This window comes from Lonchura striata, chromosome Z, assembly GCF_050655825.1.
Source record: "Lonchura striata isolate lonStrDom1 chromosome Z, ASM5065582v1, whole genome shotgun sequence".
Lineage (NCBI taxonomy): Eukaryota > Metazoa > Chordata > Aves > Passeriformes > Estrildidae > Lonchura > Lonchura striata.
In genome coordinates this window covers 66,880,285-66,897,995 of record NC_140740.1, presented here as the reverse complement: position 1 = coordinate 66,897,995, position 17,711 = coordinate 66,880,285, and the positions used below count along the sequence as shown (strand labels likewise).

Sequence of the window (17,711 nt, the reverse complement as noted above, 5' to 3'; positions counted from 1 at the left end):
TATGACTCTCCAAATGCCATTGAAGCAAGATGTTATTTTTTGTAACTATTTATGCTACAGCATAGAAATAGCTGGCATTTCAAGGCAAGTAATGAGAAGATCCACCAGCTAGTGCATCAGAAAATTGACTGCATAGTTATAATACCCCATTAAAATCTAGTCTTTCTAATTATCAATGTTACAGGCTAAGTAATGCATATAACATCACAATTTCACAGTATCCAGATCAGTAAAAGCCAACAAATTCTCTCACTAGCCCTATCATATATTGTCTTTCAAAGTTTTTTTCAGTGCTTCTCATCTAAATGTGAGTATTTTGGGTATGCTGTCCTATACATGGTTTACTGGAATTTCTAGAAAGCTATCACTCTGTCAGGACTCGATGTGAGTGTATGTTGCAAAATACATGTGTAACTTTTAAATTTATTGTGGTTGCTGTAATTTAAATGGCTCTTTTTAACAGCAACAAAAACTACTCAAGGGTATTTGCTAATATTTCTCATAATCAGAGAAAATGAATCTTCATAAATACTCCTCCAATTAAGTAAAGAAAGTACTGGTGACAATATTTATTCTTGAGGGGTCACTGGGCATTACAGGGGGGAATGTTTAAAAGATCTCTCTGGAACTAAAACCAGTGGCTTTCTAATTGAAAATTTCTCTCCATTAATACAAAATGATTAATTGCCTTATTTCACATACCCCTTGATTTTTCTTTTCATTCATCATAGGTTGCTTTAAAGCAAATGCATTTAAAATCTGGTACAAGAAGAGTGGTCTCTTTCATATTGTTGTAAAGTAATGAAAGCACATAGTAAATCAATCCCATTTCTGCCTTACCAAAGGATAACCTTTGCTCCATTGAAGTTGTTTAGATAATCTCAATGCTCTACCTTACTTTATGGGTTATATATATGTGTGTGTGTATATATAGTCTGTCATCTCTGTATGTCACCTTTAGAATGGAGTGAAGGTAACTAATTAATTAGAAACATACCTATACATACTTATATGTTCATATTTATCCATCTGAAAAGCTTTACACTTTAAGCATTCTGTTTTTTCAAATAGTTTCAGTTGTGCATGCTACTCCTTAATTTTCTATGTATCTGTAGGCATTCATACAGACAAACACACTCAGGCAAACACAGATATGTCCATTGCAAATGGACATTGCATATATTAGAAGAGACTAGTGAGTTAAGAGCAAAGACAATAAAGCACTGATATTTTAAAAATATATTACATGGCTCATTGGTCACCAATTGATGCTCTTGGATTAATATAATGACACTATGAAGCAATACACTTTAAAAAGGGGAATATTGGTTTAACATAGTAGCATTACATAATTTTTCTGCTTCTGAAGAATATGTGAGATTTAGCTTAGTTTCCCCTTCCTTTAAGCCATTTGGCCACATGTTTTATCATGAAAGGGAGTATCAGACACAACGCATGTAAAATACCAAAGACCTTTGAGACCCCTCTCATTCTGATGTTCCAAAGACACTGCTGAAATTTTGAAATCTATTTTGATCTACACAAAGACAAAAATAAATAGAAGACAACAACAGAATATATCAAATTCAGCCAGGAGAAAATTAAATAGGCTTCTACTACTTTCTGGCATGTGATGAGAATTTAGAAGTCTTTCAATGAGCTTGGAAGGTGGAGTAGGCCTAAGTAAGAGCAGTCTGCAGAAAAAATTGTGTCCAGAAATACAGAGGGGAAAAAATATATTGTACATCCCTAAATTAACAGGATGTCAGAGACATTCCAAAGAGCACTATATAAAACTTCACAAGATCTCCACAAATTACATTCACTGTGCATAGAAGAGAGGTGTTGTGTGTGCTTTAAAAAACAATAATATATGTTGTGTATCTTGAAAAAAAATATTTCATAGTCATTACAACATATCTCATAATAAAAAAATCTTTGAGAGGTTAAAAAACCCAACAAAACAATATGCCAGAAAAGTTATTGAGAAATTAATGTCTGGAAAAACCACATATTTTCAAAATAAAAGTGTACAGATGTTTGAATTTAAGTGTTACTAGTTAAAAAAAATAGTTGGCATCAGCTATTTTTAAATATATTATCCTCTTTATGATTTTCTCTGAACTCTGCATGTGGTGACCTTTAAAATGGACATACTGCCTCCTTGCCATGGGATTGGTTTTGGATAGGGAGTTTCAGCTGAAGCATAGGTCAGCTGTATCTCAACAATATAGAATGTTTATAGGTTTAACTGAAAAATTAAAAAAAAATGCATATAAGCTGCTGACAGGAACACAAGTCTGAGAAAAAAATACAGTACAACAAATACCAAGACCTATTTAACACCCTCTTTCTTATTATCACATTCAGCTTTTGTCCTTGTAACTTTTGTGTGAACTTCAAAGTCTTATACTGTTAAGATCTAAGAGGAATACAAACACATATCATAAAGTACATTAAAATTCTAAAGTGTCTGAATTTATTTTTGAAATGTACCATTTCTGTATGTGCATGGCCTTGCTACTGACTGCAGCTAATTTATTTGTATGTCGTGATTAATCTCAGCTCTATATTTTCACAGTTTGGGTAAACATTTCATTTGCATTAAATTTACCGCATTAATGAGATGTGAAATTTACAATGCTACTTGCAATATGAATGATGTAAGAAACTAGAATAAAAATGTGGCTTTGGCACGTTTGAAATCAGCAGACCAATTTAAATCTATTACACTAGAAATTATGTGTTGCCTTGAGAATTCAGTTTTATAATTAATCTTCTAAAACTAAAATGAAGAAATGTGTCAAACATCTAGAGGAAAAGGAAACAAAACTTGAAAATAATAAACTGTATTACTTTGAAAGTTTTGCTTGTTTTTATAAATTGATTTTGAAATTTGTATTTATTTCTTAAATACCTTATTCTACTTCCTAAAATCCTATTAAAGATTAAATGTATGAACTCTTGAAAAATAAAATATTGAAAGAAACATATCAAGAGTTCCTTAAGATGGGACAAATCTAAGAAAGAAAGAATAGGCTAAATTGATAATTCTTAAAGCATTCAATTTGTTTTGAATAAACATCATCTTCTTGTGACAAATACTGAAAACCTCAAGATTTCAGGCTAGTCCAAGATACCAGTGGCAACATGTAGGAAGGTAATATCACAAAATCTTCTCTACAGCATTACACCTATGTGAAACTTGCCCACCTGTTGCTGGTGTAGGAAGGATGGGTCTCTTGGGCTTAGTCCCACATATCGATTGGCTTGGGATGTGCCTGAGGCTGTGTAGGCTGATTAAGGAAGAACAAAACATATTGATAAAAATACCAACCTATCATATCTATTACCTTGTGCAGGTACAGTACAAATATGAGATCCAGAGTTATGATTTTGCAATATATATAGGAAGTGTCTTTGGCTTTTCTTTAAGAGAAAGCAAAAGAAATATTGGACCAAATTTGGAAATGCATGTGTAAATTCCTATAAACTTCAATGGAAGCTGCATGTGTAAATCATAATGATGTCTCTTGACAATAGTAGTTTCTTTGATTATTTTTGTTCAAATTATTTCATAATTTATTTTAACTAATCACACTACTTTTAAATTCCATTATACCAATCTAAAGCAACTGTAGAATCACTGAAATTGCAAAGCTGAGAGAAAATGTTCATGATCGCATTATTTTTATTTCTGTAAAGGCCCTGTTTTTACCAAGAAAGTACCAAATAACTGTAAAAGAACATAAATTAGAATAAAATTTTTGGTTTACTTATGTGGCATGAAATGCATCTTTGCAGTAATGGGATATAATCTGATTAATATTTTCCTAAGAAGGGAGCTAATTCTTACTGCGCAATATAACAGAAAATATTCAACTCCACCATACATCAGAAAACAATTTTTTCTGAGGGGAGCTACTAAAATAATTCTCTCACTTCAGAAGATTGAAATTTCTGAGGAGAATGAGAATGTCAAGTGATGCTGGGATTAGCTACAGAGAATGTATGCTTCACCTGTAGGACAAATTCCTCTCTGGTCTCTCCCAGTAATTTCTAAAAGTCATTATGTTCTCATGTCTTTTAGTGGCACTTATCAAATTAGTTAGGTGGTCTTACTCAACTTCCCAGTTTGTAGATGTCCACACTGCAATCTGTCACAGCCTGGAAATTTGCTGGAAAAATAGCAAAGATGTCGTAGCAAAACTGCTAAAACTGGACAGACACATAGAAGCTTGCCAGTGAGAAGCGAGATGACAATACTTACTAAACTGACCTTCTAATATTAAGTTCACATGTAAAAAAAAACCCAAGAAAATGCATTCATTATAAAAAATTCTATATATAATAAACAGGCTTTACTGAAAAATTGTCCGACAAATTAACCAAGTATTTGAAGAAAACTATGATGGAGGCCACAGGGTTCCATAAATATTATTAAAGCCTGATGTTCTTTCTCATTAATAAAAATCCTGCTTAGAACTTCAGAATGAAAAGCAGTGCTAATCATTTACTGACTTATTTTCATCATACTGAATAATTATGATAGTTTTTTGTCCAAGTTATATAAATACATTACTATATGTATTTTGAATCATTCAATCGGTCAATCACTACAAATAAAAGTAAAACTATGCCATAAATTAGGTTTAATGTTTATTTTCCAATTAAGTTTACATCAGTATTGAGTGTGGTGAACCTATTGTGACTGATAATAGTTTGACTGATAATAGATAAATAATATAAATAATATAAATAATTTATATATCACAAGGACATTATCCCTCAGATTATTGTTATTTTCATCATCAACAAACTATAGTTTTTCACTTTTTTATGCTCTTACAGTTACCAACCCAGACTAATGTAGTTTTCCAAAAATCATAACATCCTGAGCTGGTGAGGTGTTATACACCATCTTGTAGGCAGTATGGCAACATTCAAATAAAATTTGCACATAGGAATTTTTTCTGTTGTTATTTTTATGTGCTGTAGTGGCAAGAATTTACTTGGAAACTAATATGGAAGCATGAAGGAAGCCTTAATTTAGCTATCTAAGCCAAGATGTTCTAAAGGTTCAGCAGGAATCACCATGAGTTGCACAAGAAACTGGATGATGATTTAATTGGAAAATATGATCCAAATAGTTCCCTTGGTAGTAGAACAATGTACAGATTAGGTATGCTTTTCTATAATGATGATTATAAGGTCATATTACCAGAAAACATCCCAAAACAGTTCTGGCATTTACTGTGTTCTTTTTGCCATTTTTATCAGAAACCCTGACCTAATCTAAGAGAGATATGTAGGCCAAGCACAATCATGTCAAAGGAGAATGAAACCACAAATACTTGAATCTGTACAAGTACTTAGTTGTCTCTGTTTTTTGTTCTGGTGCAAACATTTAGAGCAACAGCTTCTACGTTGCTGCTAAAAAACTGTACCACAAATCAGCAGTGGGGCTACAGATATACTTTTAACAAGACTAATATACTTAAGAGCTCTTAACAAAACTAATATACTGAAAGGGCAGATAAAATGCTGCCACAAACACATATTTTTTCTTAATTTTTAATACTTGAGCCGTAGTTTCTCCAAAAGCTACTACTACTATCTTATAACAAATACTTTTCTCTTTTACATATTATGCCTTTGAGTCTCATCTTTTCCTCAGATAAGTTTTAAAGTGGTATAACAGCTGAAAAGGATACTGTTTATGGTCTCCATTAATGACAGACCAATAGTTAGGGACTGTATTTGAAGTTCAAATATTAAGTAGGTCTAGAACAAGTAATTTTAATTTTTACAAATCCTGAAGCAACTAATACTTTTAAAGACTGGTGAGGTTTTTTTTTTTTCCAAGAATCTGGACGTGTCCTCTAAAAATCTTCACCTCTCTGATAAATACTGGTAACACTGGCCATCCCAAATCCAAATAAAAGTTCAAGGAAAACAGAAATTCAGAATACAGTTGAACTGCAACATTCTGCACCACTTGTCATGAATACTCTGAAGGGAAGAAATTAGTCTAGATATTTGCCCTTATTTCTAGAACTGCAATTCCATTGAAGATAATAGGACAAATAACACAATCCTATATGTAGTAAAGAGATTAAAACATTGAAGTTAGAGTTTGTTACTTTCTATTTTAAAAAACAAGTACAAACAGTGGATCTACCATCCCTTGCAGAAATGACAAGGAATGAAAATTTTCTTTTGCCACAACAGTTGTTTTTGCTAAAAATGACACAACCTATATTAACATGCAATTATCATAGCTCAGATTCAGTGTTGTAACAAGGTTTGATTTCTGTAGGAAAGTTCATTGAGGAGCAAGTTATCCAGTCCCTCTTTGGAATTCCATCTCTGGGTCATTGTAAAACCTTACTGTCTGGGTGTGCTTCTCAATGTCTTAACAATGTCCACCTCAGATGAAAAAACACATTTTCTTTTCCTTGAATAGTGGTCAAATATGCAGGGTTTTCCCTTTCATTTTGCTTGTCATGTCACAAACTTTGGTTCATGCAACATGATCCATCAGTTAAAATTTTGGGAGGAAAAGCTTTGCACTCAGATCATGTTTGCTCTCCATGTAAAATGATGAGCACCCATTTGGTCAAATAGTAGGAAAAGACGCCTTTTTCTGGCCTGAATTTGAAATCATATCAAATCTTTGATGGACATTTTTTGTTTCCTAAAGAAATACTTACTGGTTGCTGTAGGTGAAGATGCCTCACCTTCAGTGGATGTAGTGATGGGTTTAGTATCTGTCATGGTCAGGGTCACAGGTCGCACCGCACTGTGATGGGGAGAGGGTGCCAAAACTGGAGTAAAATGGCCAGGCACTTTCCCTACTACTTGACCACTGCTGTTAGGCTACAAAACAAAACCAAAAGAATGCCTTGTGAAACAAACACATTGTGCTTAAGGAACCTACCTATCTTAGGGTTTTCCAGAATTGCCCAGCAACATAGCACCTGTGTTTTGGAATGTGTTGCTCTAAATAGGCTACGTATTTCCATGTGGTATTTTCACCAGGCAGGTCCTTTTTCAGATAGGTAGTACATCTTAGGTAGCAGTACTTTTTGGTTACGTATTCTTCCGCATTCTTCCTACCTGGGTGCACGTGCATCAGATTGTTTTGAAATATTTTTGCTGCTCATACAGTGTCTGTGAACTAAAATCCCATGACAACAGGACTAAACTGACAAGGCACAGGCCCTAATGTATGAAGTATTAAGATTAAACAACTGATGTAAAACCTCTGTTTTCACATGCCATACCACTCTGGCTTGGAGAATAACCAAGACTTGACCACAGTTGTCCACAGAGGTTACTCACACTGGAAGGCTAACTAATGATTCACAATTTGGGAATAGGGTAGAGGGTTTGGATACAATGCACTATAATGTACACATTATAACATCTGGCAAAAAGCCACTCACTAAAACCACAGAAGTGTTTAATAGTGGGAATTTTGCAAGTCAACAGCATAAATAATAACAGTTCTTTCATAGATACAAGAGGCTGTCTGCATACAACCATACGCCAGGTACAGGTCATCAAGGTAATATGATACTTCCTACATGTAGGCATATCTGAATATGGCAAAGTTGACTGGCAAATGCACATTTATGCAGTGCTTAAACATACCTTAGACATTCTGCACGACTGCAAATACTCCTAGGATAAATAACTAGTAATAAAAACTAGCACATAGTAAATAGTTTTTACAACAGCAGCTGATAACTTCTGTCTTAAATTGATTGTGTGGTCTATGAGTCACAAGTATTTTAAGAGTCATACAAACATGAAATACTGGGACTCTTTTAATCAGAAGCATCTTGTCAAATCAAGATAACCTAAAGACATGGACTGATAAAGCACACAATTCAACTGATTCAAGGAAAGGTTCAAGGAGGTAAGCATGACTATGGTAATGAAATAATAACAGGACTGACACAATTACCACAAGTATGTGAGAAGTATAAACACACAGAAGATGAAGGAATTATTTGGAAAATACAGGAAATGCATAGCTGGGGTAATGGAATGAAATTGAGAAGAAGGAAATTTAAAATTAATAGCACAAGAAACTTCCTGGCAGGATAATTTACTAAACTTTGCAAATGCACCCGAGGGAGAGTTGTTTAGGACATCTAAAGCTAAATTAGCAGAAAACAATAGAAAACACAAGTGCAAAAGGAAACCAATATGGTATCCATAGGAACATTAAGCAGTTAGCTGACTATCTCTCCTCTCTAAAATCACAAGTCTTACAATGAAAAATAACAGTAAAAAACCACATTAATTATGAGTGGCAAACTACCCCTCCTAATGAGAAAAAGTTGCTCTCTAGACACCTCTCTTGTCAGGAAGACGTGCTCACTAAGTTGGACTGGATCTTCACTATGCTTCTAGGGAGTTTCCTGCAGAGACAAGCCTCCTCTCTTGTCTTGACAGCCCAGCTGTCCACACAGCCTGCTGGAGGGAATACCACCACCTCTCAGTTGCATCTGGTAGCTTGCAGGTGGACCTGCAACCACAAGGCTACCTTAGGAGCCTTAGTGTATGTGGCATGCTAACATCAAAAAAGTAGCTGAGAATCTCTTACCAAAATGATCAACTTTTATTAAAACTAAGAAAGAGGATTCTTCGAATCCATACGAATTTAAACAGACAGTATAATCAGCTTACAAAAGCAGCTGTCTCCAAAGACAGACAGGAATAAATTAGAATAAATTAAAATAAATTAGAAGGTCATGGGAGACCATGATGATTTACAGAAATGTATCACCTTATACTGTACTGTAGTGATCCCAGCCAGGGATCCAGTGGTTCACATGGATCTCAGCTTTGTCCTTATCCATATGACCCAAATGAGTAAACACACTCCTGGTTCGGACAAAGATTAGGAAAAAGATTATACTTTTTCTTAATACACCCTTTTTTCTTCTAAATTAAATTCTTCCCTGTGTGATACATAACAGCAGTGCAGTACATCATCCTATTCCATTCCACCCTATTCCACTCAAATAGAGGGTGAAATGCTGTGCTTGTTGACAGCCATAGAGAATTTACAGTAATTTCAGTAGATGCAGCTTGTGGTTCCCCACAGTAAGTGCCTCCATTTCTTTCTGTTTTTTAATTCCCTGAATCTCCTCCTAAGTGGAAGTTCTATATCTGTGTCACATGTAAAAGTGAGTGCAGATGCAATACAATGACACTGAGGTCTTCTATTCACAGAAAAGATACCTCTTAGGTAATAAACAATGAAAATCTGTTAGTTTAGTAAGTGTAATTCTTATAGTTCCCAGATTTCACACTCCACACATTAGATTGCAAATGCAATTGCAATCCAGGTGTAGGAAAGCACATACCTGGTGTGAAGTTTAAAAATACAATTCTTCTTCAACAATCAAGCTGTCTTGAAGATGTAAACCAACGTCCTCCTTTTGACAAAGGTTTTCATAGGAAATCGTACACTTTAAATTAGGTTTAAACTTCAGTGTTTTTCAAAAGTGTGCTACTTTTGAAAACAGTTTATGAATGGCACTCTCATACTCACAAATTCTATTAGAACATCTCTCATAAGAAGCTTTCAAAACACATCCATATTTGTTTTCCTTGCATGCAGTGAACAAGAGTGGAGCAATTAACCAAACTTATATTTAAATTATCACAAATAGTTTGCAGCTTAAGATCATAAAAGTACTCTTAAAAACCAGATTGTGTAATAGCCTCAGAGTAATTGCTTTGACCTGTCTTCAGATTGATGCGGATATTGCTGCCACAGTTTATACTCAATCACACTTCCATAGTTAACTTTGGAAACACAAAACTAAAAGCTTTTGAGATTAAAGTCTAGATTTTGGATGGTGCAATTTATAGCAGTACAAGCTCATAAACATCAGCTGTCCCAAGCGTCTCAAGTCCTCTGAGCTACTTTAAGATTTCAGTCCAAAAAGAGAAACCTTTGGTCAGAAACAGCCCCTTCATAATCTTATTGAAAACTGGTAGCTAGAAAGAATTTCTGTGACCTGTTCTCTTTTTGTCCCTTACAGTTGTATCAAATGATATTTTAGCATGGAAACTGCATATCTATTTGGACACGTGAATTAAAAGTGCAAATACTTACAGTACTTCATTTAACACAAATTAATTTTTTCCTTAAAGAAAACACATTCAATATTCTAGTTCTAGTTTTCCCGAAGGGAATCTAACAGACAAATGCATTGCAGGTTAAGAATCAGCTGTTACCATCAAATAGAGCATCAATATGTCTATGTCATGGATTCACAGAGGGGCATAAACCTTAAGCAAATTCCATAGAGGCAGCTGTGTTAGATAAACAAGCTGTGCATTGGAAAATTTGTGAGGAAAAGAAGTAAATATAATGAAGGTCTGGGAAATTTAACCCCTATTTATGCAGACATATATTTTTCTGCTCTTGGATTGAACACTAATTTGATTTTCAGATCTGTTACAATTTTCATCTTTTTTATTTCCACCATCTTGAATTGCCACAGTTTAATTCATTTATGTGCCCAAAGCCAAAAGCAAGTATTTGCTGTCACAGCTGTAGCATAACTCAGAATGTCAGGTTGTTGTTATCTGGTGATGTGCACTTATCTGGTGATGTGCACTGTGCACATTTTATTTTAATCCTCAGGTCTGAAGTCTGAACAGAAACCTGTAATCGATATGAATACAGACTTTCTTAGTCAGGATTCAATGTATCTCTTTTCCCTAGTAGGATTTTTGAACATATTTATAATCAGTAATTAATGAACCTCCTTTCAGCCCAAATATCAGCATATTTAACCTTAGTTATTCAGTTACAATTCAGGACAGTGTTTTGTCATATAGTCCACTACCTTCAGTGTTACAAAACCTATTTCTGATGCTATAATGAAATAGAAACTACTAACATCTACAGATGAGCTAACCAAACACAACAGAAGTTTGACACATCTATTAAAAAAATCACATGAACTATTTATTGCTTAAATTATCAACTATATTTGATGCTCACATATGCACTTTTTTAAAAAAAATTTGTAATTATACTTCTCAATTCCAAATAAAATAAATCCAGTTTTCCTTGAAATCTTAAGTACAAATTGCCTTCAAACAAATAATTAACAAAGGCCAGAAATTATATTAATCTGTGCATGTCCTAGGTATAGCTATATATGATACTTTGCTAGGTGTTTCAGAAAGTTTCAAGGCTTAACAAAACATTATATTACTCCATCTAACCACTACACTTGGAGTATAATATATTTGCTTCTCAAAACACAGGTTTTTAATAGAAATTCTCTGTTTCACAATGTTATCCTATTATAGATAGGTGATAAATCAGTGAATGCAGTTTAGTCAAACTGGATATCATGCATTTGGAAATCCCATTTCACCCATTTCCTCTCAAGAATTCCAGTTGCTTGTAAAGGCAAAGTTCCAATATTATGGTGAAAAATATTACTGTAAAACCCTACAGCAGGGTAGTTTTGAGAAGGTTGCTTGAATTAATCTCGTTGATGAAGGTATAGGAGATAAAGTTTTGGATATTTTGGTCCTTTGCTCCCATGCCAAACATCTTACATTAAAAATTGTTTGCTAGACACATCTCTGAACCTGGAGATCATAGCTGATAAGTTCAGTCTTTGAGCCCACATCATTGTGCTGTGCAGGGCCCACAGAAAGCGATGAATATTTTAGAAAATTTACAACTGAAAGAAACCAGAAATAACTTCCATTTTTATAATTTCCCTCTCTCCTTTTGTTTAGGCCACCCTAATGCTCTATCACCATGTTATTATTCTCCCACCAGACATAGCTGAATGGTACAGCAGTGAGTTTCATTAAATGTGTGAGACACATATCTTCAATTTATCACCCACCTGACTAATAATGATGCTTTTGAGACTCTGCTAAACAGTATTACTAGAGTACCACCAGTGCAACTGTAGGGCAGCTTGAACCTGGTGGGCTCCATGAAGCATTTGCTTCTCACAAATCAAGGCTGCACAGGTTTTCTTTCTGCTATTGAACACTAAAGTAGCAGCAGAAATGCCTTTTCCCTTCTTTTAGTGCCTCTTTACCACTTTTCAGAGGAATGAAACTACCTAGCTTCCCTATTAAGGCTCTGAGTAACTCATTGTGAGAACTCATCTTACATAAATACCATACCAAAGCTTTATGTGGTATGACATGCAGCTACCTGTCTGCTTGAAAAATTAGCTTTAGAAAAATACACGTTGCTGCTGTTGATATTCTTGGCTGACAACATCCCTTCTGTGCTTTCTATAAGAAATCAAGGCATCTACTTCGACCTAGAAAGGCCCAAGTCTCATTCACTTGGTGAACTGATGTATGAATTTTCATGTTGATGTAATGCTGCTGAAACTGAGAGCAACTGTAGATTTTCAACAATCCATGTTCACAGAACTTGGTGGTAAAGTCATGTGCTGCTCCTGAAGACCAAGGCTTTGCTGAATAGCTTTGAGGTTGCTTATGGAACCAAGGTCCCCCAGTAATCCCAGGGTTGTTAATGAGACATGGATCTCATAAGACAGACTGGAGTAATACATCCTGAATCACAGTTTTACCTGTGATAAACTTTACCTGGATAATCTTGTGTGACAGGAACATGGAAAAGGAATTCTCTTTGTAGATAAATGTTCAAAAGATATCTTTATGTCACACAGCATTTCATGCACTCTGAAGATTTATACTTATGCATTTAGAGCAGATTAAATACTAAATAATTGTTTACAACTGTAATTAAATCTTAAAACAGCTTGTCAGTAGATAGTGTTAAGCTAGGACTCAATCTTTACCTCCCAATCACAATTAAAAATTGCACATTGCTATTTAATCTTCAATAATTTTTTAAAAATTACAAGGAAAGACTTGCCCAAGAAGCTGAAAATTATTAAACATCAACAAATAAAAGAGGTCCTAGCTATACCAAAGAAATCCCATGCACACAATTTTGCATGTTTTGGCTTATTCTCCTAGTACTCTCCCAGGAATCAACAGGAAACACTTTGACCAGCCCGAAGAGAGCCTCACAAGATCCCCTCATCAACACCAAATGACTGTAATTATTGTATTGAAGAATGTAAGACAAAGCATCTGCCTGCCATCACTGAAGAATGTGCCTTTCATTGAACAAAAGGTTCAATATCCCAATCAATTACAGGAGGAAAATAATAAATACAGGCCTCATCAGCTTCCAGAAACAATTATTCTCAAGCGCTTCAGATATTTGTGTCTTCAGACAAAGATCAAACCAATTAAAAGATAAAGCTGCAAAGTAATCCACTCTGCAATAAAGTATGTTTTATCAGACACAGGAATTTTAGCCAAATATGCAGTCATATGTGCTGCAAATACTCAGCAGTTCACTCAGCCTGTAGTACATAACACATGTAAGCCATTTCTTGTAAGAAGAAAATAGTCCAATACTTAACCCACCAAGTTCAGTTAGTTTTACCATATCACTAAATCTTCATATTTCATCATAAATATCAGAACATTCAAGCTAAGGTTACAGGTAAACTGTGACCTTCATAATAACATACTCAAAAAGTTTGGAAGATTGTCTGTTTCTGTTTACTTGGTTCAGTCAGAAAAAAAGATAATTCTTACTGAAACTAGGATGTTCATCAGCAGGATACACCTCAACTGTTTGCTTTACTACATATCCTTTATCACACTTTCTGATCCTTTTTCTTTGATTCACCACACCTTCATAAGGAAATTATTCCATTTAACTCAACTGTGAATTGTGTTTGGAGGATTTGGTTTTGATTTCAGCCACACAAGTTATATTGTGTTTGACTATTTGTTCAGGCTCATTGAAAATCTTATTTTGATACTGTATATGATTCATACACTCCTGAGTAATAATGAATTTCATGTGTGTGCAGATTAGTGCATGTGTGTGTCTGTACTTGTGTACACAGATACAGAGGAGGTAATATTTTCTAAGATTAAAAGATTCACCCATCTGGAATCATTCAAAAAGGAAATACATGGTGGAAATTTGTGGTAACTTTGAAAACCTCAATACACTCTACATGGATAAACACCATAGGAGGATTAGACACATATCAATCAATTAGTTTTTGATGAAACTTGCATTGAATAATCAGTATCAGTCAGGGACACTTGCACCCCATCATAATACAGATCCATTCTCACACATACAATCTCAACCGTAACATGAGTACCTAGCCAAGAAGAAAAGCATTGCAATAAATATACTAAAAAGGGCTTAGCAAAAATTCTAAATCAGTGGAAAGTACAATGCTTCTCAAAACTCTGGGAACTTACCAGACTACTAGTTTGAGACAAGTCCAGCTCTATATCTAACAAGATCTATTTCTGTTCAGTACATTTGTTTGTTTATTCTCCATATTAAGTAGGGGATAAAATGCAGATATTCATGAAACCGGCAGCAGCAGCTCCCTTTTGTTTAGGATCATCCATTGTTGAACCATTTTTTACTGCAGCCAAAGGGCCTGTTTGAACTTCCTGACTGTTCATCACACATAATTTGGACTATTTAACATTATGTCAAGAAAATTGCTCAGTGCTTCCCAATGGGAACCTATGAGATCTCTATATCCTTGAACTAATTTTACTTGAAGTATTCCACTGAATAGCATGACTGTCTCCCTATAATCAGTGCAGCAGTAATGTAATTAATCTCAAAATTGCTGTGGGGAGTACAAGGCATCTCAGTTGCTTGTCGTAACAATCTAAATTAGCGTATTACTGAAAGATGTTCAGGAGGAACAGTTCATATTAGGTAAATGCTGTCAGAGTATCTATCCTTTCTATTTCTACAGCTAAATTAAAACTATCATCATATTTCACACCTTTTGAAATACAAATGAGTGTTTTGAGGTGGGAAAGCATAATTAAATTTGATGTGGTATTCCTGCAGACGCATTTTTGAATTTTGTAATAATTAAATTTATTTTAATAAAAATTCATGTTTTATTTAGAAAATAAAAACTGGTTTGGCTCAAAGCATACTATTGTATCACAACAATTCCCTTTTGTCACTGAAACTTCACAGACAGTTGCTTCTTCTTTTCCTAAGCAAAAAATTAATCCTGCTCTTTTACTTTTTTACAGCCAAACATTAACTATTTTATTTAGTGATATTTTGACCAGGCATGCAACTACTTAACTTACAACAAATCTCAGAGAAGATCTTCAAAGAATTAAAGTTTTAAAATATTCCACTAATAATAGGGATTAATTATAATACATTATGGTGAATAGATGATGCAGATGACTGAAATTGCATATTTTGTGTCATTTGCCCTAGCTCCTCTTGTCAGGAACTAAACCAAAACTTAAATGAAATGAAAAAATTACCTTAATAAAAAGGATATGAAAAGCAATGAAACTTGTAAATTTGGGCTAGTTAAATCTGTTATTCCCTATGGAATATACAAAAATATGAAGTCTTCTCGGTTTGCTACTCTGTAAAAAATCAGCAGACTAAAATTTAATCTTTTAAGGTCAAAAGACTATTTTTTCAACCAGAGATAAGGGAAAAGAGTTGGGCAGAAAGCTGAAAGCATAAAATCTGTTCAATGAATATACTCTCCAATGTTAAAATCATAAGACAGCACATTTCTCAACTGAAAGTCATATACTTCATTTAGATCTTGTTTTTTTAAGTAATGATCCAACGCAGGACATGGAACAATCCAGAGAGATTATCACCTAATCTGCTCTTTTAACATATATAAGAAATCAAAATGTAAGTAAAACAAGCACTGAATAATTAAAGAAATGCATAACAGTAAGGGCCTGATTTAATTTGCATAATTTTTCCCTTAATAGTGCCTAATTAAGACATCAGTTAAAAAAAAAATTCCAACAGAACTCTGAGATTTTCCACACTGAATTAAGGCTAAGGACTTTTAATGGGTGTCTTAATTAGACTTTGTTATTCATGGAAATTTTACACAAATTAAAATCAGGTCCTGCATGCAACATTCCCAGCTGAATCTCAGAAAAAATGCTATACAGGATTGAAAGAATTTTAATCTATGTGCAGATAGCAATTTGTATTCTGAAGTCAACATACTCCATGCTCAGTTTTTGGTTTAATTTGCAGTAATACTGCAAAAAACAAAACACACATAGTCAGAATTTCTTTCTTCAAAGTAAATTTTGATTTTATGGACCCACCTTTTTTCCTTTTTTTGTTACTTAAACATATAGGAAGTCATGCAACTGAACCAGGAAATTAGCCCATGGGGACAATAGCCACCATGACCTTTTGCACAGTCCAAAGGGTACAAATCTCTTATTCAACTGAGAAAGTTTGATTCAGTCTCAAGTCCTATTGCTGCTGTAACCAAAATGAATGCTGCAAGGCCTGTCATTATTGGTGAAAAAAAATCAATCTAAGCCCAAAGCAAAATACTGTCATAGCAACCCCTTCATCCCTGTTAAGAAAGGCCTTCCAAAGGAATCTAACTCTTAGGAGAAGGAAAACCTGTCTCTTCAGTTTACATACCCAAGGCTCTTACAGAAAACATGCTAAAGAAAAAGCAACAGGGCTCCACAAGAGCCTTTCGGAAAAGGCATCGAAAAAATAACAGCCTGAGCAGCAAAGATTACATTACATTGACATTGGACATATTCTAGTTATTGACAAACCAAGTCTCAACTCTAGTTTATCCTGTGGTGCAGATCACATTGGTAATGCTGTGTGCTGGGAAAGCAGTTTTGCACACAGTCCTTCACAAATTACTTCACTAATGAAGAACATGTTAATTTCCAATATCAGACACAACTTTGAACCCATGCAGTTGCCAGGAACGCATCTGCTATGGCCTGTTCTCTACAAAAGGAAAAAAGAAGAATTTGTACATCTGTGTTGTGCTCACTATTCAAAGAAATATCAATGACTACTGAACAGGGCAAGTGCTAACATGCAAGAGTTTATTTCCATCAGCAGGCTATAAATATACCTGTATGTCCATGCGTGTACTTGGACATGCGTGTGTCTCGACACACTCTTGGCAGTGGCAGATTTGCCTCTGGTGGCCCAACCTGCAGGAGAGGTGCAGGACCAGGACCTGCCCTGTTGCTGCTGCCAGGGCTTTCAGTAGAGTATTTTTCTTGCACTTGGCAGAGGAAAAGCAAGTAAATATGATTAACCAGCACCCTTTATTCCATCACAACAAACAGGATAAATGGTATCATTTATATAGCAGCTCCAGATTTCTTTAAGACCAGAATTGGCAAGGCACTAGTCTAGATGCCTTAGAAGACACATATTCCTCACAGGATTTGTTTTGGAGGGTTCACATAATTTTACAGTACCTGGCTAGTCTGCGGGCTGGACGGGTCGTAAGAAGGTACATAGTTCTTCAGAGTATCCTGAGGGTTCAGGTGGGGAGGATATCTGATCGTTGGATGAGAGAAGTAGCTAGATGGGGCAGGAGGGAGAATAGCTTGTGCTGGAAATGGCAATGGTGAAGGTGGAGGTGGAGTTCTAGTTGAGATGACTGGAGAAGATAAAATAAAATTAAAATTACTTCGCATCTTGTTTCTTCTAAAATTCTTCACCTCTGTGTTACAGCAAAGAAAATAAAAAGTCAGTTATAAATCAATGTATTTCACTCCGTATTTTTACAGAAAATCTTACAGGTACTGCGCTCACA

General features: G+C 34.8%; 1 protein-coding gene across 13 annotated transcripts in view; it reads right to left on the bottom strand.

The window, feature by feature from the left end:
• The window catches only part of NFIB (nuclear factor I B), a 169,314-nt gene that overhangs the window by 22,669 nt on the left and 128,934 nt on the right, over positions 1-17,711 (bottom strand). For 3 of the 13 annotated variants that reach the window (XM_085566005.1, XM_085566009.1, XM_085566008.1), the window contains exons 8-10: positions 17,371-17,618; positions 6,714-6,879; positions 3,214-3,296 (exon numbers count right to left, since the gene is read on the bottom strand). In XM_085566005.1, the coding sequence (XP_085422131.1) occupies positions 3,214-3,296; positions 6,714-6,879; positions 17,371-17,618 (497 nt within the window). The remainder of the gene's footprint in view (positions 1-3,213; positions 3,297-6,713; positions 6,880-17,370; positions 17,619-17,711) is intronic. The other 10 variants (XM_021525544.3, XM_077790538.2, XM_085566006.1 and 7 more) reach the window with 7 other exon arrangements.